Source organism: Paramormyrops kingsleyae, chromosome 4 (assembly GCF_048594095.1).
Source record: "Paramormyrops kingsleyae isolate MSU_618 chromosome 4, PKINGS_0.4, whole genome shotgun sequence".
Lineage (NCBI taxonomy): Eukaryota > Metazoa > Chordata > Actinopteri > Osteoglossiformes > Mormyridae > Paramormyrops > Paramormyrops kingsleyae.
The window spans coordinates 40,001,028-40,024,188 of record NC_132800.1 but is presented as its reverse complement, the minus strand read 5'-3'; the positions used below and the strand labels follow the sequence as shown (position 1 = coordinate 40,024,188).

At 46.5% G+C, this 23,161-nt stretch overlaps 1 protein-coding gene across 2 annotated transcripts in view; it reads left to right on the top strand.

The window, feature by feature from the left end:
- Positions 1-4,015: 4,015 nt before the first annotated feature.
- Positions 4,016-23,161, top strand: part of lama1 (laminin, alpha 1) — a 46,410-nt gene continuing 27,264 nt past the window's right edge. Inside the window, exons 1-11 of one of the 2 annotated variants that reach the window (XM_023822884.2) lie at positions 4,016-4,256; positions 10,884-11,054; positions 11,317-11,429; positions 18,673-18,915; positions 19,221-19,400; positions 19,981-20,070; positions 21,375-21,492; positions 21,879-22,057; positions 22,519-22,624; positions 22,735-22,892; positions 22,984-23,124. In XM_023822884.2, the coding sequence (XP_023678652.2) occupies positions 4,196-4,256; positions 10,884-11,054; positions 11,317-11,429; positions 18,673-18,915; positions 19,221-19,400; positions 19,981-20,070; positions 21,375-21,492; positions 21,879-22,057; positions 22,519-22,624; positions 22,735-22,892; positions 22,984-23,124 (1,560 nt within the window). In that variant the 5' untranslated portion in view covers positions 4,016-4,195. Of the gene's footprint in view, positions 4,257-10,883; positions 11,055-11,313; positions 11,430-18,672; positions 18,916-19,220; positions 19,401-19,980; positions 20,071-21,374; positions 21,493-21,878; positions 22,058-22,518; positions 22,625-22,734; positions 22,893-22,983; positions 23,125-23,161 lie in introns of both variants that reach the window. The other variant, XM_023822883.2, reaches the window with a different exon arrangement.

Genomic DNA, 23,161 nt, shown 5'->3' with positions numbered 1-23,161 from the left:
AAATGTATAGTATTTCAAGGTACCGGTGCCGAATGACATCACAACATGAGGCGAGGTATTTTGTTAATAGTTCTGAAAATTTTCCAAAACCATTCTGTCATAGTTATATAAACAAAATACTTTATTTCTTGCCATGCTATCCTGATCACTGCGCAGTAGGAGGATAGCTCAGGGTATACTCAGTGATCAACATCTCCCAGCATTCTGCCTGTTCGGGAGGAAGAACTTAGGATATAACCTAAGACACCACAAAGCACAATTCTACAACAGCTTTTTCTCAGCCACAGTTAGACTGATGGCTAAGGATATTAAGGTGGGTAAGAAATACAGCCCCCCCACTTCCCCCATGGACATTACCTGGACAGTTAGCACTCCAAAGAGGCAATCAGACACATCAGAGTACCACAACCTCACTTTCATTCTGTGTCTTCCCTATCTTTCTTGTTGGATCTGTTCTTCCGACCAGTTCGCAATTAAAGCTTGTGTCACTTCATTTGTCCATTAATCTATTGTTTTTAATTTTATTATTTTTTTTTACGTCTGTGACATAGTATGTCAACCAGAAAAAGCCCAATACTAACAAGCTGAAAGGAGCCGTATCGCCACCTATTGAAGCGGAGTTAGACATACTTATGTCAATAAATCGATTCCCCTCCCATGCTTGTATACTGGGACATGAACGTACTATAACCGTAGCTCGACTTAGCTGTGCATGTAAACATCCTGACTGTTACGGTGTGGAGGGTGTATTCCTGGTAGGATTTACAAACATTCAATGACTTATCCACGTCAATAAATGCTAAACCATTCTGAGTGGCCACCTTCATCCTATGCTGAAGCACGACACTCTTTAATGAGTCACTGTTACCCTCCTTTAGCAATTTCCTTTAGCCATAGAGGAGTAGAATATAAAGAACTGCCGATTGCCAGTACAAAAAGTTCCTTTGTGAATGCCAATCATGGGCATAAAGTACAGGGGGGGGGGCTTGTTCCTTTTGATTCCTTTTGGTTGTAACCCCCCAATAATCAAAACCAGCCCTGGACCCTCTTAAGTGGGTGGAGACCTCAACCCCCACAACCAAGCCCTTGATACTGAATACAGGTCCCACTAGACAAATCTCTGCAGGGACAAATATATTCTGGGTTAATGTACTGAATACTATTTCATTTTTACCATATTTACCTGGAAAAAATATATGAAACGTATAAATAGGTCTGTGCCGAGCGTGAGGCTGGTGTTCTCCGTGACAACTCCGATCACATAATGCAACATGAAAGGAAGAATCTCGCGCTAATGGCTGCTTGTATGGAGCCGCCCGGTTTCCACGCAGAACCTTCTCATAAGAAAATGACACTTCAAGGTACTTTCCGGTATGTCTCCGCAATGTCCAAACTCGATGCAGGTTTAGTCTAGTAGCCTACAGCAGATACACAAAGACTCCGTGTTCCTCCTCTCAAGGTCCGCCGCTCGTGGTACGTCCGATCCCTCGGCGGGGGGTGGCGCCAGTGATTTAATGCTGCAGGTACCATGCGGGACATACATTTTGCTGATTGGGGAGGGTCCACTTGGTTAATTTCGACGACAGAAGCAATAATAAATAAATAAATAATATTTGGACAAAAAAATATATACTACATGTATAAAACCAGCAAACCTGAACCCCAAACCCCAGTATATATTGTTTTCTGTCAGCAAGGCAGTTAAAACAACACAGGCCTATTTGCTAAGTATAGGTCTGTAGTATTAGGTGAGATGTGGTAACCTTGGTTGCGGGGCACTGTGACCTGGGGCGAGAATCCTGTTCATGGGAGGCTGACTGTCTCATGTTTATCGGCCGCCTGAGGATCATTGTTGTTCCTATAAACAACAGAACAAAGTTTGTATATAATTTAAAACTATATTATATTGTATGGCAGAATTCGATAAAACACATAATGTGTGGGTTTATGTGCTAGAGCAGGGGTGTCAAAATCCAGTCCTGGGGGGCCGGAGCCCTGTGTAGCTTAGTTCTTTCCCCCTTCCACCACAAATGATTCAGCTCAAGAGCTGTGTGGTAATTAGCACAAGGATTTGAATCAGGTGTGTTAAGTGAGGTGAATCCCAAAAATATGTAGGGCTCCGGCCCCCCAGGACTGGAATTTGACAGCCCTGCGCTTGAATGAAAGACCAAGATGGAAAGAACAATAGAAAATGGCATTCCTCAGACTTTTACTTTGTAAATAAATAAACAGGAGTAGCATAATAAAATAAACACCACTAGATATGAAACGAAATAACGGCTATGATGCCGAAAGTAGCAAATTTTAACTTTATTTCATATCTTTATCACGATATTGAGAAAAATATTCCGTTAGCACATGAAAATGGTTTAAAAAGATATTTCTAGACTACAGATTTCACAGACATATGATATAAAAAGCAGTTTCTTTGGGGGGAGGGGTGTTGTTGTCATTGTAGGAGGGGCTAAAGCGCCCCCCAAGCTCCTCCCTGGGGTCGCCAGTGTCCCTCGAGTTCTCTTTCTGTTTCTGTTTGATCAGGCTGGGTGAAGGATAATTTGCACGGCTACTTACTTTTATATAACTGGGAATTATGCTTGGCCCTGCGATAAATCTGTTTGAAACGAAACTCAGAACTTGCTTAGTTTTGCTTTCGTTCAGCCTTAATTTACATCTAGCATCTCTCATCACATCGTCCGGGAAAGTAAATCTCCACATTCGCCAGAAAGTCAGCGCCAGGCCAGCAGTTGATTACAATTAAATGCAGTAAACGCACTCTGACATCCTCACAGTCCCCGCTCTAACGTGACTGTAGCGCTATCCAGCTTAATTTGTGATCAATTACTGGCCATTCTACAGCAGTCTCGCTTTCAGAGATGCTCTCTCTCTTTAGTCACTCTCACCCCATCTGCTCCTGAAGGTAATGAGAGCCCCACCGAACACAAATTTCATCTTATTGCAGACTAGTCAGGCAATTAGCTCCTATAAAAAAGGGCCGTATCAGAGTATCTGCTGGTACAGCAAGCAAACTATCACCTCAAAGTCTGACACCTTCTGTTTCTCAGTTTTTTCCTCATTTTAAAATTTCGTATATTTATAAGGATTTGTCTATTTTTGTGGCTCAGTAAATTAACTAAATGCCCAACCGCAATCCAGCTAAAATCCAGCTAAAATTCCTACCATGAAAACCCACTGCTAAGGCCCCAAGATCTTCCTATAGACTGGGAGTCTGATACTGCTGTTGCATCATGTATCAGTTGGACCCAAAGGCTAAATAGTAAAAAAGCGGTCTGTCGGGGCAGGCCAATAAGTACCCTGGTGACCTGAGTGTGTGTAGCTAATCTGTTTGTGTGAAGATATAGGCTCTGTCTCTCATCCATTTAAGCATTAGACATGCAGTGACAGCTGCTGCCAGCTGACCCAGAAGACAACACAGTTAACGGGGTCTGTTCACACCCCAATTTTATTTGGGGGACCCCGTATAAGTGGCCAGAAGATGGATGGATGGACTTCCTTTTGATTCAACAGACAACAACTTCAAAGCAAAAATAGGCCTAGTTAATTAAGTAGAAAAATGCGATCAATAAAATAGGGCAGAAGACTGAATATATATGAATTTGCAGAATACAGCACCAGCGACGAGAACTAATTGCAATGGTCTACGCTCACTTGAAACGTGCCTAATTTAACAAGCTAAAAATAATTTAAAAACATCATTAAAACATTTTCGCCCATCAATATAGCATCTGTAACACAATATGAATAATACGTGAAAACTACGCCGCTTATATAGCAGGGTCGCAAGGTGCAATAATATTAATATCATCATCAGTATTTTTGTTGTTCTGTTGTTTTTATTATTACGCCGTTGTTGTTAGCATTCCTAGTTTGCTGGGGGTGCGCGGGGGTAGGGGTAATGAATCCAGCCCCGACCGCAGTCCCTGTCGTGCACACCCCCCTCAGCCCGGGAATGGTGCATTCCAGAGAGCCTGCCACTTTGTAGCGGGACGGGATGAAAAGTTCGGACAAAAGTTGATGGTGAATGAAAGTGCAGAAGGACAAGAGCGGAGGGGGGGACTACTTCTGGAAGCCACCGAGAAGAAAGGATCGACTCGGTGAAAACAACGTAGGAAGAAAATAAAACAATACAAACAAAAAGCAGGAACATTTCTCATTTTGATGAGAAATCTGGAAGAAGATGAGGACTTGCCTTGCAGTCGTGCTTCTGGGTGCATCCTTAGTGACGTGCCAGCAACGAGGTGAGCTGGAAATAATGCAGTCCTATGGACTCTGAATCTCCTTTGAATTGTGCCCCAAGTAAGATCAATGTACATAAAACACATCCGATTATAGGTCTTGTGACCCATTTAGAAGTTCATTGCATGATAACCGTTTCATTCGTATGCTCGATTCTTTTTATTACTTTTATTTGTAGGAATTTGACCTAGTAACTAAATAATAACAAATAAAAGTTTTAATTTGGCTTTACTTTTTGTAAATTATTGAAAATACTACTTGGCTTTAGAACAATTAGGATTGCACTGTTTCAATGGAGTGAAGCAAGATTTTTTTTCTTTACATGATTTTATTTTTTAATTCTGGGATCTAATCGCAGTTAGCATCAGTGAAATGTCGGACGATGTAGCAAAAAGCGAATTGCGTACATTTGTTTGGTGATAGTCGGAATTCGCCGTTTGATGGATGCGTGCGTGCGTGTGTGCGCGCGCCTGTGAGTCCGGGGATCCCGCATATTGAAAGGAATTCCAGGCCTTTATCATACAAATTGATGGTAACGGGCAGTATTCTCGGCGACGTTGACGTCGGTATACAGAACTACTGTGCGCGGAGAAAGAAATAACAGCAAAGATATATAATGTTATTTTGTGAAATGGATATTTGTTGGAGCCGCGTATATGCATAATATTCAGGTGCTTGAAAACAATCCTTAAGAATTAATATCTTGATGTTAGGTATTAAATGGTATTTCTGGCTTAGATCCTGTTAATTATGCACATAAGATTGCTATCCTGGACCCATTCCTTTATGTTGTGGATACTGGGGAACACGAGGACCCTGGATGTGAATAACAGGGTAGCATAATCCTGTTTGCTAACATCCATACTTTGTTTATTTCGACTGGACATTAGAATGAACAGTCAGCTCGTGGTGTCAGGGCAGTGAGGAGAAGTGACACTTAGTGAAACCTGTTAATTAAGGACAAACGCCGTGGTGACCTGGTTCAAACACGGGGCCTCAGGTGGAGCTGGATAAGCGCTTCATTCATGGTGACACCTATCAGCCAGCCGGTTCACGGGCAGGTGAGAAGAGCAGCGTGGGGCTTCGGTTTGTCAGGTCGCTTCAATTCGCAGCCGCGTCGCGGGCCAGGTGGTCCTATATAACAGAAGCGACAGTGCTGTGTCAGGCATGTGATGCGTGTTCCCCTCAACTGGGGCTAGTAGCTGTATGCACACCCATCCATTTTCTGTAACCACTTATTCAGAGTTACAGGGGGTCCGGGGCCTATATCCCAAAGGCTACGGGCGAAAGGCAGGGAACAATCCGGGACGGGGTGCCAACCCATCGCAGGGCACACGCACACACTACCCACTCACTCAAGGGCACCTATGGACAATTTGGCAACTGCAATCAGCCTTGGCATATTTTTGGTCTGCTGGGGGGGGACCGGAGTACCCGGAGGAAACCCCACAACGACAAGGGGAGAACATGCAAACTCCACACATATGGAGCCATGGCGGAGACTCGAACCCAGGTGCCAGAGGTGTGAGGCACTTTATCTAGACGCCTTTATCCAAAAAATACAATTTTGAGAAAGCAGGGTCAGCCATTGCCTGCAGCGGCTGGGGGGTTATAAGGGCTTTGCTCAGCGGTGAAAGCTCTCTGCTGCCCCATACGGATTCAAACCGGCAACCTTCCAATCACAGGCACAGCAGCTTAACACTCCAAGCCGCACACCCCCCTGACTACTCCGTGTGCCTTATATTCACAGCCCGCTACTCTGCTGAACACCGGTTATTAGAAAACCACAGGAGCCTCTGCGATGCCTCATGCCTATGTAGGCCTGGTCAGGGGTCACAGTTGACTCAGTTGCTTTTGATTTCTACTTGTTCGTTCAGGATCTCCCCTAATCTCCCCCCGTGCTCCATTCAGGTCAGATGAACAGCTCCCTTGCAGAACTCCTCCTTTCCGTCCAGACCTCAGGCTCCTCTCTCTCTCTGCCGCTCTTATCTGCCGAGACTGCGTCTGGCTCCCCTAGGGCTCCGGACAATCTGGCACCGCTTATTGTCATTCATTTGGTTTGTTTTTTTTCCCCCCCGCCAGAGAAAGATTCTAGGCGGATGGTCCTGACCTCTGCCGTTTGTGTTTCAAAGACGACGGAATTTTTGTGAGGCTGTGGCTTACGCACAGCTGGGTTAGGTTTGGGCTCTTGCTGTTCACTTCTTGGCTCTACTTTGTAGCCCCTGCCCTTAATTACGCAGGCCGATTATCCCTTTATGCTAAACCTTATGCTCTGCTGTCATTCATCTTGATAGGCGTGTTCCTTATGTAACAGCACCCCGTATCGATCGGAAAGCCACCTCCTCAGATGGTGTGAATGGGTGACTAGGGGGAGACTCGTTCAGAACGAGTGCAGTATAGATCACATAAGGACATTATACCTCGCAAAAATGTCCCCAGAGATCTTTACAGGCCGAGACGTCCCATGTCACACGCTCATTCATTTCCCTGGTTGAATTATGGGTGGATTAGGGATTTTTCCTGAGGGCTGGGTGCATGATTATCGCTGATCTGCTAAACTGTTGAGCAGAGGACCCTACAAAGCAGTTATGTGAGTGCATGGTATGGTACCGAGGTTTTAAAAACACCAGTTTCGTGCATTTGCATTTCTCTGGCAAAGGCGACATGACCCTGTGAGCTGACCAGAAGAGCAGAGCCCGCTCTCGCTGGCCTTTCCAGCGCACAGCATGGATCGAGCTCTCTTCCTGTGCCGGCTTTGTGTGGGGGTGCCGGCTTCCTGCGGTTTAGAACGACGGAGCGGAGAATGACTGTCAATAAAAGGGGATGTGTAAAGAGGAACGGATAATGAAAATGATGTGAGTCGTCTTAGAGACGCTCGTGTTTCTTTTTGCTGTCATTTTAAACCTTCATTTTTTAACCACTGTTGAGCTGAGCCCTGTCATGTTGCTTAATTTATGCATGACTTTTTCCCTGTGAAATAAGAATTTCGCAGTGTTGCTAACAGGACTTGTGATATTTTCCTGTTAAAATTTTGATAGCGATTGGCGTTATTGCTGCTTGTAAGGGGTAGCACAGCTCTCTCACTGTCTGAGAGGAGACGTTCAATCATTCGTCTGAAGGTTGTAATACTCTGGTGGAATTCCTATATTATGTCCGACCTGGTCCAGCTAATAGGCAGCTAGGGAGCTCAGATCTCTCCTGCACTGATGCAGGTGCCTTCAGTGACTGGGCTGTTGAAGCCTCCTATTATGCACCAGGTGGCCCCCACGATCAGCCCCGGCTCTGCGGCGCTGAAATATGATAGCGGTTTGTCCGAGGGACGCTGACCCCTGGGGTCTGCTGGGCAGCAAGCAGACAATGCAAGGGAATGAAAAACAAACCGTTTCCCAGCACACTCACCTTTCGGCAGAGGAATCCTTCGTCCTGATCTTGAAGTATTTTCTAGGTGACATTAAACACTGCTGCATAGTTACACTCCCAGTCAGGGGATAATCGCTCGCAAACACTCCTTAGTGTTGGGGGGAGGTTGGGGGTTGTTTTATGTTTCTTAAGGTTTGCTGTTTTTTCGATGCATAACTACCTACGAGGAGTACGTGAAGCCATCTCGTTTTGTTTCGTGCCGCTCATTTTCACAAATAAGTCATTAGCTCACAGAATTACGTCGCAGAGGGACACATACAGTCATAAAGTGCCCATTAAAGTGCACCGGATCCGATGTTGTGCAATTTCTGGTTGGTGCCACCTGAAATAAAATTAAGAAAATCAATCATTTGGAAATTTTTATATCCATATCATGATGCCACTGTTTCTGTGCCATGGGATATTCAAAATTATTCTTTTATAAGTGGCACAGAACTATTTGTATGTACGTTGCTGTTTCTTAAGAGTCTTAAGAGGTCTTTTTTGGGGGGTGGCACAGTATTTTTCAGTAGTTCTGGAAAGGGACACATGCTCTGTTTGTCATTTTTATGACGTTTCTTTCCCATCTTTTTGCCGCGTTTAATTTCTTCGGATTTAGCTGCTCTCTTGTTTTAGCTTCATGTGAAATGTACCAGATCTGTTACTTGTAACTCTCCCTCCCACTGAACACCCCCACTGCTTGGCTTCCTCTGGGGTGGGGGGGAGGGGAGGGGGGGTGGGCTACGTTTATTGGTATAAGGCTGAAAAAGCAGGTGCTGTGTGGTGACCTTCTCCAGCAGCCTGATCACCTGGAACAACAGCAGCGGAAGGGGGTGGGGTTTGGCTTTGGAGGCTTACAGGATTGGGGGAGGGGCTGTGATTTATAGATGACCCCCCCATGTCTTCACAGGACTTTCTCTCCATTGTCTCAGAGCCAATGTCAGCAGGACCTATTGGTACCTTGGGAATACAGCCCTTTACCCTTCAGTAAATGTTACTTATCTGTTATATGGCGTCTTCCAGCACTCCTTTCGTCTTCCAGCACTCCTTTCGTCTTCCAGCACTCCTTTCGTTTGTGGAGTTTGTGGAGACCGTTTAACACGCTCCTGCTCGGCTCTGCATAGGTCTGTATTTAAATGCCAGGCAAACTTAGTTACTGATTAAAAATTATGTGACACGCGTGGATACGCATGGAGAAGGCATTTGAACACTAGCGAGGTAACCATATAATATATTATATTATGTGTATTAGCTGCTTCTGTTTCTCACAGCGGCCGCTTATCACCCCAGTCAGCAGTCTGCTCTGTCAGTCATGCAAAAGCTGCCTTTGCCCCCGATGATTACAACAGTTCCCCATGTCGTCTGCCTATTTATCTGTACTTCAGACTTTCAGATGCCCCCCCCCCCCAAGGAGAATCTCTCAGGGACAGTCTTTATGTATGACCCCCACTGATCTCCATATACACTCCCAGAAAAAACAGTAACAAGGTGGATAATTAGGAGCATTAGATGCAGCCTCTGTTTTGCAGGACGGGACTCGCTTCTGCCATTAATGAGATGCTTCTCGTCTGTCTTGTGGCCATGAGTGTATCAGCGCTTCAGCTGCATTTTCCTGTTTCTCCATTCTCTCTCTTTTTTTTTCTTTTCAGTTTCTGGGATGTAAATCGCTCCACTGTGAGGCAAATTCCTGCAGGATCATTTGAATGGGAGACGATATGAGCCTGATTTTGGCTTATCAGTAAGCATCTAGGGTGGACAGATTGAGAGGCACCCATTGTGAAGGGAAGACAGAGCAAAGTCTTTGTGGGGGGGGGGAGCGGTGGAGGAGGAGGTATCTTCAAAGAAGAGCCCTGCTTTGAGGAAGCGTGCAAATTGAAAAGCAGTGGAAGGGTGCTGATGAGTTCTCCCTCGGGGGGTCTTTACCTAGATGGGGGGGCAGGGTGCTGGGGAGGGGGTGAGGAAGGTGTGCTTGGCTCTAACTACTGTGTTTGAGGGCTCCGTCATACAGATGTGACCCCCGCTGCTTCTGTCCTTACCATATTAATACGGCCATTATATTCTCTTCTTGTTTTTCACCTCCTACCGTGTGAGGACGTTGTTTTTTTTTTGCTTTCTGGCTGTTTGATATTCTCACACATTCAGCGTGGCTTCTCACCCCCCGGGATGGAGCAGATGGAAGATTCCACAAACAATTTAGCCCCCCCACCCCCCCGCCCCCCGTGCTCTGTGACCTCTGCCATGTCCCACCTGATTACACACTTTCAAAGGAACTTTGAAGACGAGGCTGATCAGACATTTTAAGTGTTGTTAAATGCAGAAAGAGGTTTAAAAAGTTTTTTTTTTATCTGGGCAAATCAATTCTTAGGAGCAATATTCAGTCACCATGCCGAACACAGCACATCCATGTGTAGGTTCCCGACTTTCCTGAGGTCTTCAAAGCTCTCCTCTGAAACAGTATGAGTCACGCAGAGAAACCACACATAATAGCTTAGTCTAGACAACGTTTTAAAAGTCTGCCATGCTCAGATGGTGCCCAAATGGATTGCATTACAAAAAAAACCTGCATTATGGAGTACAGTTTTGATGGTTTTGTCTCCTGTCATGATTTTTTTCTCACTTATTTCTATATATTTTTGTCATTGTTGTACATGATGGGAGTAGGGGTTGTGGTTTCAAGTGTGGAGGTCAGGGCTTAACCGTAAATCTCCTGAGTTTCCTGGGTTCCTGTCCTACTTGCTTGTACCAATAGTGTTGATACCAATATAGATGTGAGATGTGTGCTTCAGTATATTGACAGTAATGGTGTGTCTCCATTGACCTGGAGCTGGGAATGACGTCACACTCAAGCTACGCGCGTTCCAGCATAACAAGCAGAAAGCCATTGAGCGAAAACAATTCTATCCCAGTTAATTGTTAGCCATCGTTAGCATTACTCGGTTTTGGCATATACAGACACCCGTAGCAACACATCTACAGATAGCGGGTGGACAGTACTGTGTGTACGACCGATTTAATGAACCACAGATAAGACTTAAGTGTTAATAAACAGTATAAAGCTACAGCTTTCACTTCTGTTGATGAAGACCACAGCCACCCGATTAGGAAGTTGGAAATTCCAACTTCCGAGTTCAAATGGAACTCACCGTGAGCTGCAAGACATGACCTCGTGGTCTGACTGCACTGCTGTGGAGCCTGTGCATGGCCTGGAGACATATCCTTCTCCTCCCCAGGCCTTTTCCCAGCCATTCTCAACCTGGCCAGCAACGCCGAGATCTCCACCAATGCCACGTGCGGCGAGCTCGGGCCTGAGATGTACTGCAAGCTGGTGGAACACGTTCCCGGCCGGCGCATCCGGAACCCACAGTGCCGGATCTGCGACAGCAACAGCACCAACCCCAAAGGTGTGTCATCGATTTTCTCATGGTTTCTTTCATGGGTCGGGCCCCATTTGGAAAAAGACTGTGCTGGTTGAAAAAGTAACATTTCTGCCAGCCCCTGTTTGCTTCTATTAGCAGTCACGCTAACAATGGGTTGGGCGTCAACCTAATGAGTATTTTCAAGCAGAAACACTAAACATTGTGGTGTATAAACAAATGAGATGTTCAGTTTCCCAGTCCTAATGAGCTACATGCTAACGGCTGCCCGGCACCCCCCCAAAAGCAGAGCAACATCCCATCACCCACGCCATCGATGGCACCAACAGCTGGTGGCAGAGTCCAAGCATCAAGAATGGCCGTCAGTACCACTGGGTCACCATCACGCTGGATCTGCGGCAGGTAGGATGGCCGTGGCCTCGCGCTGACACACCCTTACTATTTTGGGTGATTTTATCTGAACCTGCTTGCTGTTTTAAGCTTTAATACAGCTGGGTGTTTCTACTGGAGAAGGGCTTAAGCTCCTTTGGGCTTCCAGAAGCCTCACTCTCTTATCAGATCTGTTCCTGTGCATATTCTGCTGTAGCAGCTGGTTTTCCTTTGTCTGACGAGCTACCAGACAATGGCCTGGGGGCAAGCCTCAGACGGACCCCTCAGTGCGGAAAATACCACCGCCCCCTACATATCCTTAGGTGCAGCTGGTAGTCTGGACTCATGGAAACTCCTCTGTTATAGTATCGTCATCAGTGTTTCACAAGGCGAACACACACCCATCGAGTTTTTACCACCTGCATTTTTTACCCATGTTTGAAGCTGATTTTTGCAAAATGATTCTGACCAATAATATCTCAAGCACTTTACTGCTGGTGCTGTTTTTTTTTTAACACCTCAGAGTTCTTACACCATCGACTATTAATCTAGATGCTCTCTGACGGTGACACTTCCAACTATTTCAGCTTCATTTACTCAGATTATTTAAGTTTTCAAAATGAATTAACATATTTGATCAGTGATGGACCTAGTGCTGGTTAGACATTTGGAAAGACCAGTTTACTAAACTGGTTGCTGTCTCCAGTGTGATCGTTCTGCTTACCACTCAGAGATACAGGAGCTTCTGTGGATCAGAACGAGACGTTCAGAGCTTTAATGGATGTTATGATGCTGCCGCCATTTCTGCCCATTATCCACTATTCTGGGCAACCTTGGTCCCTTTGAAGTCGCTTAATGCGAGCGGCGTGTCCCACCCGGCTGCACCAGCCACGGTGACCGCCAGGCTGTTTGGAGGTTTAGTGTTGAGGCAGGTACATGCCGAGCCTCCGAAGATTGTCTCATCATCACCACTGTGTTAAGGCTGTAAACCTCCCAGCTGGTTAAACAGCAGAAACCTGTAAGGCACATAAACATTACCAGGGGGGGGGGAGCAAATATTTGAACGAGTCATGGGCCAGAATTGGCCTGTGATTCCCTGACCGGTAATTCCCACGTGATTGTTGAACTGGTTACTGTAAACCAGTATACAGGCCTTGGGGTGGGAGAGGGGCCAGAGAGAGAGAGAGCAGGGTGTTTGGCCGTTTGGATACCCCATTCAGAGGGGGGATCTCTCACTGCTCAAGGAGTCTCGGTGATGTCCAGCTGTTAAGATGAAGACATCTTCCTAGATATGCGCCGTGGGTCAAAATCCACCCTCACTCCCGACATACGTGCATAAACGTGCCGCTTTGGTGTTGTAGATTAAATGGAGAGTTATTAAAGAGTGGATTCTTTTATTTGCCCCTGGTACCAGGATTCATTTCCAGATAAGATTTCATTTTGGAGCCTCTTGCTGTAGCCGTGCAGTATGTTTTGGTCTGATAGGATTACAGTTACGGAAGATGAGAAAGGGTTTGTCTGCAGGGTGATTATTTCAAGACTCAACTACATTTTTTTTTTTTGGTTCTTTTAATTTTTAAAAAATCCATCCATCCATCTTCCAGCCCTGGAGGAGTCGGGCTGCAGTGCTTCCCACTGAGCCCTGCGCCGCCCCACCGTTTAAAGACGTTTATCATATACTTCCCGATTAATATATAATTATGTTGTTAATTGCATCTCAGAGCTCCCGGTTGGTAAATTATGGTGCATTAGAGATGTGCCAACAAGCTCACTTTTGCATTTACCTGCAGATGTGAACGTTGCTTAACAATGCTATTGTATGCAGGGGGCTGGCTCTCACTGTCATTGGTACCCCCCCATACATGCCAGTAAGGGTCATTAAAACACATCCGGGGCGGCCCAACATTGGCCAGTGCGGAGACGTGTCTGTACTGAGCTGCATGCTCGCTAATTTGTACCTTCATGTGAACTGGGGCTGCTCCTTGGAGCGGCAAAAGGTAGCGGGGCTGAGGCTGGAGCAATTAAAGGCTGTTGGGTGTTACGGTGGAGGGGCAGCCACTGGTGGGGGGAGGGGGGGGTCGATCGGTGGGACGGGATAAGTGCAGACACAGGCACAACAGCGCTGGTGGTGAATCTTGGTGTATTGGTGCGGTGAGGTGAAATCGGCCCGTCTGTTGTAGGTGTTTACAGCCGCCGGCTTCATCGCGGCTGAATTCTGGTGCTTAATCCTGCCCCGTCCTGGGAAGCGGGGAACCGTGTGACCTGTTTGCTGCGGTCCGGCTTCACACACCATGAACCCTCAAGGGTGACTGTCGGTGGTGTTTCAACGTTGATGGGGGAACGCAACTTCACCGGAAATGAAAGAGTAGAAATTCCCGCCAAGCTCATTAGGAAAGTGTTGCTGGTTCGGCCATTGAAACGTGTGTATCTGTGGAGATCTCCCCTGCTCTAGATGGCTTCCTTACTTTGTTTGGACTGAATTGATCATTCACTTTGAGTTGGCTAATGGCCATATAAGATCCTGAATATAACTGGTGCTCCTGGAAAGAATCAGATAGAAGTCACTCATCTCCACTTGTCCATTGAAATTGAAATGATAGTATCTTCTTCCGTTTCAGTAATTCTCAGCTCTGGCTCTCCGTACCAAAGAAATTCTGACTGATGAGCTGGCGTGTAGCTGAGTGGTGGGTGTTTGTAGGGGAAGCAGTAATGAGCTACCGCATTGTTAGGCTGTATGGTGGTGGGGGAGGGGGGGGTACCAGGCCCAAAAGCCCCCTCACCCAACTGGAAAAATTCCATTATTTTGTACTGAGCCAGCATTTGCCTGATCTTTAAAATCCACGACTGTGGTGTGCATGCCATCTACTGGGGGACAGGGAGCTGGACCCTGTTATGGAGCCCATAGGGAGGCCTAAGATGGCTGTGAAACCAGGAGGTGTAAGACAACACAGCTGGCCCACGGGGAGGGCTCCACTGGGCGGCCCAGAAGCGCTGTTAGCTCCAGGCGCTGTGCATTTGATCTGTCTGGGTGGGCAGGCAGGATGAGTGCTCCAAATGGCGTCCTGTTTGCCCCCCCCCCCACACTTCAGATAATGGACAGGCAGAGTGCCAGAAGAGCCCTGTGTGCGTGACCATTTCCCGATACCTCCACCCATCGCTGTTCGCCTCTTACCCCCCCGTTTCTCTCCTGTGGGTGCCTTGTGAACAGGCTGATATCACTGAGTTCGGTGGGGGCTCCACATCACACATGTGGAATGTGCCACAGCAGGGAGTGGTCTCTCCCTCCCCCGACAGGCGGGCACACTGTGCCCAGACAGGGAAGGTCCCCACAGGATGAGCTGCTCTGTATTCAATCAAACCTGAGGATATCCCAATTTCATACTCAAACTACAGGGCGATCCCAACTCCTTACTCAAACCTGAGGATGTTCCAACTCCATACTCAAACTTCAGGGCAATCCCAACTCCATACTCAAACCTGAGGATATCCCAACTCCATACTCAATCTTCAGGGTGATCCCAACTCCATACTCAAACCTGAGGATGTTCCAACTCCATATTCAAACTTCAGGGCGATCCCAACTCCATACTCAAGCCTGAGGATATCCCAACTCCATACTCAAACTTCAGGGTGATCCCAACTCCATACTCAAACCTGAAGATATCCCAACTCCATACTCAAACTTCAGGGCGTTCCCAATTCCTTACTCAAACGTGAGGGCAATCCCAACTCCACACTCAAACCTGAGGGTTTTCCCAACTCCACCCTCAAACATGCGGGTAATCCCAACATACACAAAATGCAGGGCATCCTTTATTTGGCTGCTCCAAGCTTTTTTGCTTCCTAATGTTTCTGGGATTTCCTAGTTTAGAGTTCCTTTTATTTCAAGTTTACAGCGAAGCCAATACTGATAATTCATCAGCGTACACGTTTGGCCAGCTGCAGACAATGTAAAATAGATGAAACATCATTTTAACTGACTTAATGAAAGAATAAAGGTTCTTCCATGTCCCTGTGGTTGGTATTACAGCCCAGTTCATGGTGCTGTGTTGCTATAACTCCCTCATTAACCCCAGGGCCTGGTTCAAAGCCCAATCCCACCCTCTAATCACCACTTACAAGCCTGAAAGGGTTTTACTGTTCCATCCGGCATGGCTGAATTACCCACGGTGGTTAACAACAGATCCATCACTTTGTCCCACTGCCTTTCTCGATGAGCTGGCGTTCACTGCGCCGCTGTGTGGCAGGTCTTTTCCAACGTGCTGCCGTGCGGCGTTTTGTTCGGCCCACATGCTACGGAATCGCTTCTGCAGTTGCCGGACACCATGACCCCACTGAGGAAGGATCCGCTAGCCTGAGGTGACGTTTATCACCTTCGGTGTGAGCCTGACCCTGGCAGTGAGTGCGATAAACCCAGACGCAGCTTAATGCAGAACAGTATCGATAATCCGAATTGCAGCTATTTTCACGATTCCTGGAAATGATTTATGATTACAAATGCATATGCATTTCAAGAGCCAACAAGGCTCCTCCTTTTTTGTGGCATTATTCCAGTTACATCACAAGAAAGAAATAATATATAATTAGATCAAAATAATTATTTTGTCAGAAGTAGTTTTTGGGAAAGTACAAAACAAGGGCCTGTAATTGTAGTGTTTATAATATACCTGAAAGGACGATTCAGTGGTTTTTTATTTTAATTTTAGCTTCCGACACAAAGTAAATGTACGTTTAAGGCCGCGCAGCGTTGACTTATGGAAAGATTAAAGATTAAACACAGAACAAGGCAAGTTTATGGAGTAAATATTTACCCAGCATGCATTGCTTAGTAACCAACAAACAAAAAGCTAAATAATGTAAATTTTGACAAAATACTGAAAGAAACGTTTTATGAATCAGTGAATACTGATTTGAACTTTGTAGACAGGCGTTTTGACTGCTGACGCCGGTTTCTTTGAAGGTTCTGTTTCCATATGGAAGCGATCAGTGAAAATCCTCCATGTAGAGTTAGTGGGTGATTCTGCCTAGGTTTTCAAGATGTGAATTTATGGCTTTTTCGATAAAGTGATTTTTCTGGCACTAGGATACATTCATTCATTTCACTGCTGAGTTTGATGCATTTCATGCAGTGAGAAATTCGAGCCTCCCCACAAAGGCTTGGAAGTGATTGTCATTCCTCTCATCACAGCCAGCCAGAGCAGGCCTACAGAGGCTGGGCTTGTCTGGAATGCTCGTTGAAACGGAACCCGAGGCTTAGTCAGCACAGTCGCCCCCAGCACTCGGGAAGGAGGGGGGAAGCAGAACTCTGTGGTGCCCTGGTCATAGACCAAATGTCCACATCACATACTGCTGACAGAGTGCAGAGTTGAACAATGCAGCCCCCTCAGATTAGGGTGCAGTGGGCTTAAGTGGATTGGGACTTGTGGGGGTGGGAATTTGGCTCCTGGCTTGCATGGGGGGCTCTCCGGTGTCTGTGAGCATCTACACCAAGGAGCCCCTGGTGTATCACTGAACAGTTCAGGGCCACTTCCTGCCTCGGAGGTATAGGATTCCTATGCAGTATGGGAAAGTACGGAATTTGCTTTTGGTGTTTTCCAAGTCTGGATAAGTATGGAAAAAGGAATGAAACTTGGAAAAAATTTTGGTGTTTCCATGCTATTGTCACAAACTGGCCTACTATGTACAGACGCTCCTCTACTTACGAACTAGTTACGTTCCGAACAGCCCTTTGTAACTTGAAATGTTCGTAAGTCGTTATTCAATATCATTTTAAGGGTATACGCAAGTACAAAGAACTAGGATGCTGGGAGTTCGCACGCTACGCTGCTGCATGGCGGGAGTAGCGGCCAGAAGTCGTACTAGGCTGAATTGGCGTGCAGAAAAAAACATTGATGTTGCGCACAGGAAACAGGAGCCCAACAAACACAATTTGGACTTACAGTCCTCTTCGTTCGTATGTCTGAAAGTATGTAAGTTGAAAGTTCGTAAGCAGAGGAGCGTCTGTATTCTAAAAAAACATCTGAATTTACTTCTTCATGTTTTTGATTAAATCACTGATGTAAGCAGGTTTTCAGCACCAGAATGTGCATAGAGCGGTGCCCCAAACCCAGGTGTGTCTGTGGGGGTCCACACTTGATTAATCTCCAGCAGGAAATATTGATGTAGGCTACCTTACGATTTACAACGTTCACAATGTGGAAATGCATATCTTCACTTGATTGGCAATCCTAAATGTTATAATTGGTTAGCTAAGGATAACAAATGTGAACGGAAATCAAAATGCAAATTACAACCCCATTTCCAAAAAAGTTGGGACATTGTGTAAAATGTAAATAAAACAGAATGCAATGATTTACAAATCATATTAACCCTTATTTAATTGAAAATAGAACAAAGACAACATATCAAACTTAGTAATTTCATTGTTTTATGACAAATGTATGCCCAACTTGAATTTGATTTCAACTACACATTTCAAAACAGTTGGGAAAGGGGCAACGAAAAACTAAAAATGTTGTGTAATGCTAAAGCAAAACAAACTGGTTGAATATCTCATGATTAATTAGGTTAATTGGCATCAGGAGAACGAGATGACAGGGTTGTATGTGTAAACTTGTTTGACGTTTTGAACATGGGGGAGACGGCAGAAGGGATGCCATCTAGGATGCATTTTTCGATCAGTGCAGGGGTTAGATTTTTAATAGTTGCAGTTGCTAGAATTTACATGTATGTAACATGCATGCAACTCACTACATACATGCAACTCAGCTGCATGCCAACTCATCATGCATGTAACATATAGATTTTAAAATGTACTTGCGTCATGAAATGTCAAAATACTTGCAGAGTCTGGAAATGTAACTCTGGAAAGGTATGGAATTTTAAAATGAGAAGTGTGTCAGAAACCTGGGGTGAATCTGGGGGGGTGCAATTGGGACATGCAGTGGCTGAATGTGGCCACCATGCTGGCTTGTATCACCGCCAGTTTCCGGACTTTTCTCCCGTCTCCGTTTCCGCCATCTTACTTGCATCCATGCACTGAGATTAAAAATCGACCCCAGACTTTGGGGTCTTCCACGGTAACAGCCCACATAGCAGCTGGCCCACTGTGAAATCGCCCAGTATGCCAGATGGCCAGTCCAGCCCTGCTTGCATCAGCACGGCCGCAGATTAAATATGAAAGTGTGAGAGACCAGTGATCCCCAGACCAAGGTCACCCCCCCCCCCCACCAGAGAAGGCATCCTTGAGTGACTGTGTCCACACCCATGTGTCCAGGTCTTCCAGGTGGCCTATGTCATCATCAAGGCAGCCAACTCACCACGGCCCGGGAACTGGATCCTGGAGCGCTCTCTGGACGGCATGCAGTACTATCCCTGGCAGTACTATGCCATCAGCGATACTGAGTGCCTGACCCGCTATAACGTCACCCCCCGCATCGGACCCCCCACCTACAAGAGGGATGACGAGGTCATCTGCACCTCCTACTACTCACGCCTGGTCCCACTGGAGCACGGCGAGGTACAACCCGTCCCTGCATGCTGTCATCATGCTGTTATTGAACTGCAAATAGCGCCCCCTGCTGTCATATTAACATAATTACTGTAAATAGCAGGGTTATGCTCCTTTTAAACTGTGTTTAGCCTGTCAGTTCCAGATGGGTGGTGATCCAACACATAGCCACTTTATTGGATACAATTCAGATGTGGAATGAACATAATAGATGTGGATATTGTGAGATCTTTGTGGGCCAATGACTGGGCAGAACCTGGCTCAGCCGGCTTTTGGACGGCATCCTCTAAGCAGCTCTCTTTTCACCCCTGCAGATACACACCTCCCTGGTGAATGGGCGACCCAGTGCCGACGACCTGACCCCTGAACTCCTGGAGTTCACCTCTGCCCGCTACATCCGCCTGCGCCTACAGAGAATCCGCACACTCAATGCCGACCTCATGACCCTCAGCTACCGCGACCCCAAGGAGGTGGATCCGATTGTCACACGGCGGGTACGTGCTGCAGTTCAGGCCCCTCCCACAATGAGGTGCTTCTGGGGACAACAGGAACAAACTCCTGCATATATCACTTGCCATTGGATGCAGAAACATTTTTGTTTGCAATTATATTCAAAGAAAAAGAAGGTTACAGGAAGAAGGCTTAAGACTCGTTTAAAAACTATTGTGATTATATGAATAACATTACTAAATTATTAAACAAAGCACTCTAAACCATAAGCAGCACACTGAAATAGTGTCTGACCTTACGTGCAATACAATAATACTCTGCTGAAGACCAAATAAGGTTACTGGACATGATAAGACAACAAAACTGGTTAGGGAGAAAATGTTGGTCCAGTATAAATACTTTGACAAATATTTCTAGTTATTTTGACCCAGAGGTTTCCTGTCTGCCTTGAATTCTATGACTGCTGCTAATAATTTTGTTTCTGAGCTGAAGGTGAATAATTTGTGTGTCATTTTTCGGTCTTTGAGTGAAAGTTCTGCTCTTCACCGATGGACCTTTTGGTCTGAGAAGTGAGAAGTGCATGGTGGGGGTTCTGCACCTAACCACACGTATCCGTGTCCACAGTATTACTACTCCATCAAAGATATCTCGGTGGGGGGGATGTGCATCTGCTATGGACACGCCCAGAGCTGCCCGTGGGACCCCGTCACTAAGGTACTGTCACCTTGGAAATCACTCTTTGCTAAAACCTTCAGGTACTGCCTGGTTTGACTCTTTGTATGTGTGGCTCAGTGGGTAAGGACATTTTACCTCTGATCGGAACTTTGCAGGTTCAAATCCCACCCAGTGTCACTGTTGGGCCCTTGAGCCCAGTTGCCCTGGGGGCTGTTTGACCTCGCTTTCAGAAAGATGTACACTACCAGTCAAACCACTTTCTACATTTGCGTGTTACTCGCTTTTACTAAAAGTACGCTCAATATTCTTTGCTAACCAATAAATTTACAGTGTGTTCACCGTTTGAGAACCTTTATTTGCAAGAAAATGTCATATCTTTGATTCATCAAAGTAACCTCCTCTAGCAGTTATAATATCAGGGACAATTCAAGACATTCTTTCCACAAGTGACATTAAATGCTTCTCTGTTTCATGGGATGAAAGTTATCTAGTGCATTTGAAGTTAAAGGACAGCCTATAATTTTACTGCGCCATCACCACACAACCAGTTAATAGGATGTCAGACATGCAGTGTTATATACTGTACGCTTTCCGTTATAAAAGAAACTTGTTTTATTTGACTTATATCTGACATATATGTTTTATTTATAGTTGTTCACTCTATTTTTCAATTCTTAACAAGAAATCAGCAGTTTATGAAATAAATGGAAAAGTGGTAAAAACCTGTGGTGTGCAAAACCTTTTGACTGGTTGTGTATGTCGCTTTGGATAAAAGTGTCTTCTAAATACATGTAAAATATTTAATACCAGTGTCAGGATGCCCCTAATGATAGCCCTTTGCCACGTTAAAGCAGGACAGGAGAATAATGACAAAAAAATTGCCTTCAACTGTTGACTTGCACAGTCGCAGATACTCCAGCCTGTGACCACTGGTTTACAGATCCTGTTTCGATTTAATCTGTGTCAATTAGCGGTATTAACGAACCGCAGCTCCTCCGGTTCTTCCACGGCGCACGAGCATGGCTCAGTGGCCTGGCGTTCACCGCGGCGCACGGCCCCCCCCCCCCCCCCCGTGCCCGCCACGTGTTCCCAACCCATGCAGTAAACAGCTTTGGCTGTGCGCGCATCCCAGTGCGTGCCTGTGTCTTCGTCCGTCACGTCTAGCCACGGACGTGTGCGTGCATGCAGGTCTGTGAGCACGAGAGTGGGGGAGCGCTAATTCGCTGGCCCCTAATGGATCCACGGACGGCGGCGGGGGGGGCTGACAGTGCTTTGAGATGGGCCATGACATATCCCCCTGGGTCTGAACAAAACATCCGCTGTTCCCCTTTTCATCCCCGCAGAAGCTGCAGTGCGTATGCGAGCACAATACGTGTGGCGAGAGCTGTAATGAGTGTTGCCCTGGCTACCACCAGGAACCGTGGCAACCTGGAACTCTCTCCGATGGAAACACTTGCGAGAGTAAGTCACGGCGATCCCGAACACGCTGGAGCCTCTTTATCTTCAGCATGCAGTGCAATCAACCTCTAATGTTCCTTTACCTGCACAAAGGGGGTTCGCCTGAGCAAATGAAAAAATGAGAGATAAATACGAATGACAAAGCTGTTGGAAAGTATAATTTAGATAAACTGGCCCTTTAATAAATCAACTAGGTTTAGCACAGGACTTCTAAAACCCATTTTATCTGTATCTGTAAAGGTTGATGCTACTGCTGAGGTACATTAAGAAATGAAGTTTTAAGAACCTTTGTTGGTCTAGATGTGTCTCCTGGGTGTTGACAACGTTTCCGTTCCTGCCCTGTGGTCGACGTCACTTTGTGCTGACCCTGTGACCCTGATGCTCCACAGAGTGTAACTGTCACAACAAGGCGGATGACTGCTACTACAACCAGACGGTGGCTGACCGCAGGATGAGCCTGAACACCCACAGTCACTATTCTGGGGGCGGGGTCTGTCTCGGTTGCCGGCAAAATACGGCAGGAGTGAACTGCGAGACCTGTGCCGATGGCTTCTTCAGACCCCACCTGGTAGGCGCTTGACTCTGTTCCGTGGGTTTAGCCTAAGGCTTCTGTGTCGCACTTTCGAACTACACACGGAGCGGTGGAATGATAAAAACAAAAAATGAATATAACGCACCATTCACTGTCATCGAAGCTGCTGGGTTTCAGAGTTTGCGAGATATAGAATGAACTCTGTATGCCAGTTTTTCCCAATCCGGTCCTCGGGGTCCCATGACCGGTCCATGTTTTTGCTCCTGCAATGTAGGGAGCTGGGAGGGAGCAAAAACATGGACTGTCTGTGGGTCCCCAAGGACCGGATTTGGAAACACCGCTCTATGCATTTAAATGGAATTTTATAGAAATATGCTGGTATGAATGCATGGCTCAGGGTCATCCCAACCATCTACCAGATAAGTGGTCATGGAGGCCATTTGGAATAGATGGATTAGGGTGTCTCAGGCGTAAATCACTTTGTTTATCCTGTGCAGGTTTCCCCCTATGATGACTACCCCTGTGTGGAGTGTCACTGTGATCCCAGCGGGTCACAGAGTCTCAGCTGTGTCAAGGACGACAACCAAGCCAAGGCTGGACAAGGTCAGGGATTTGTCTTGTATGCTTTCACTATACGAGACGTAGGGGATGTAGCCGTGTTGCCCGGGCTTCCGTCCTTGAAGGTGCAGACCCACTCGTCTTTCATTCTGCAGGCCTGTGGCCTGGACAGTGCTTGTGCAGAGAAGGATTCGCAGGCGATCGCTGCGACCGCTGCGCCTTCGGGTACAGGGACTTCCCGGCATGCAGCCGCTGCACCTGCAACTTGGACGGCAGCGTCAACATCGACCCGTGTGAAGAGTGTGTCTGCAAGGTAATGGGTGCTGTAGGGAGGCGGGAGGGAAGACGCGGCTCCTCATGTGACCCCGGGAGGCTGTAATGGGGCTTTGCGATGACTTCCTTAGGAAAACGTCATGGGCATCGACTGCCACGCCTGCAAGTGGGGTTACTACAACCTGCGCGGCAGCAATCCTGAGGGCTGCACCGAGTGTTTCTGCTTCGGCGTGTCGGACGTGTGCGAGAGCATCCCGTGGGCCACCACACAGGTACTGGGGCCTGCTTGGCGATCACGTAACCCAGGGG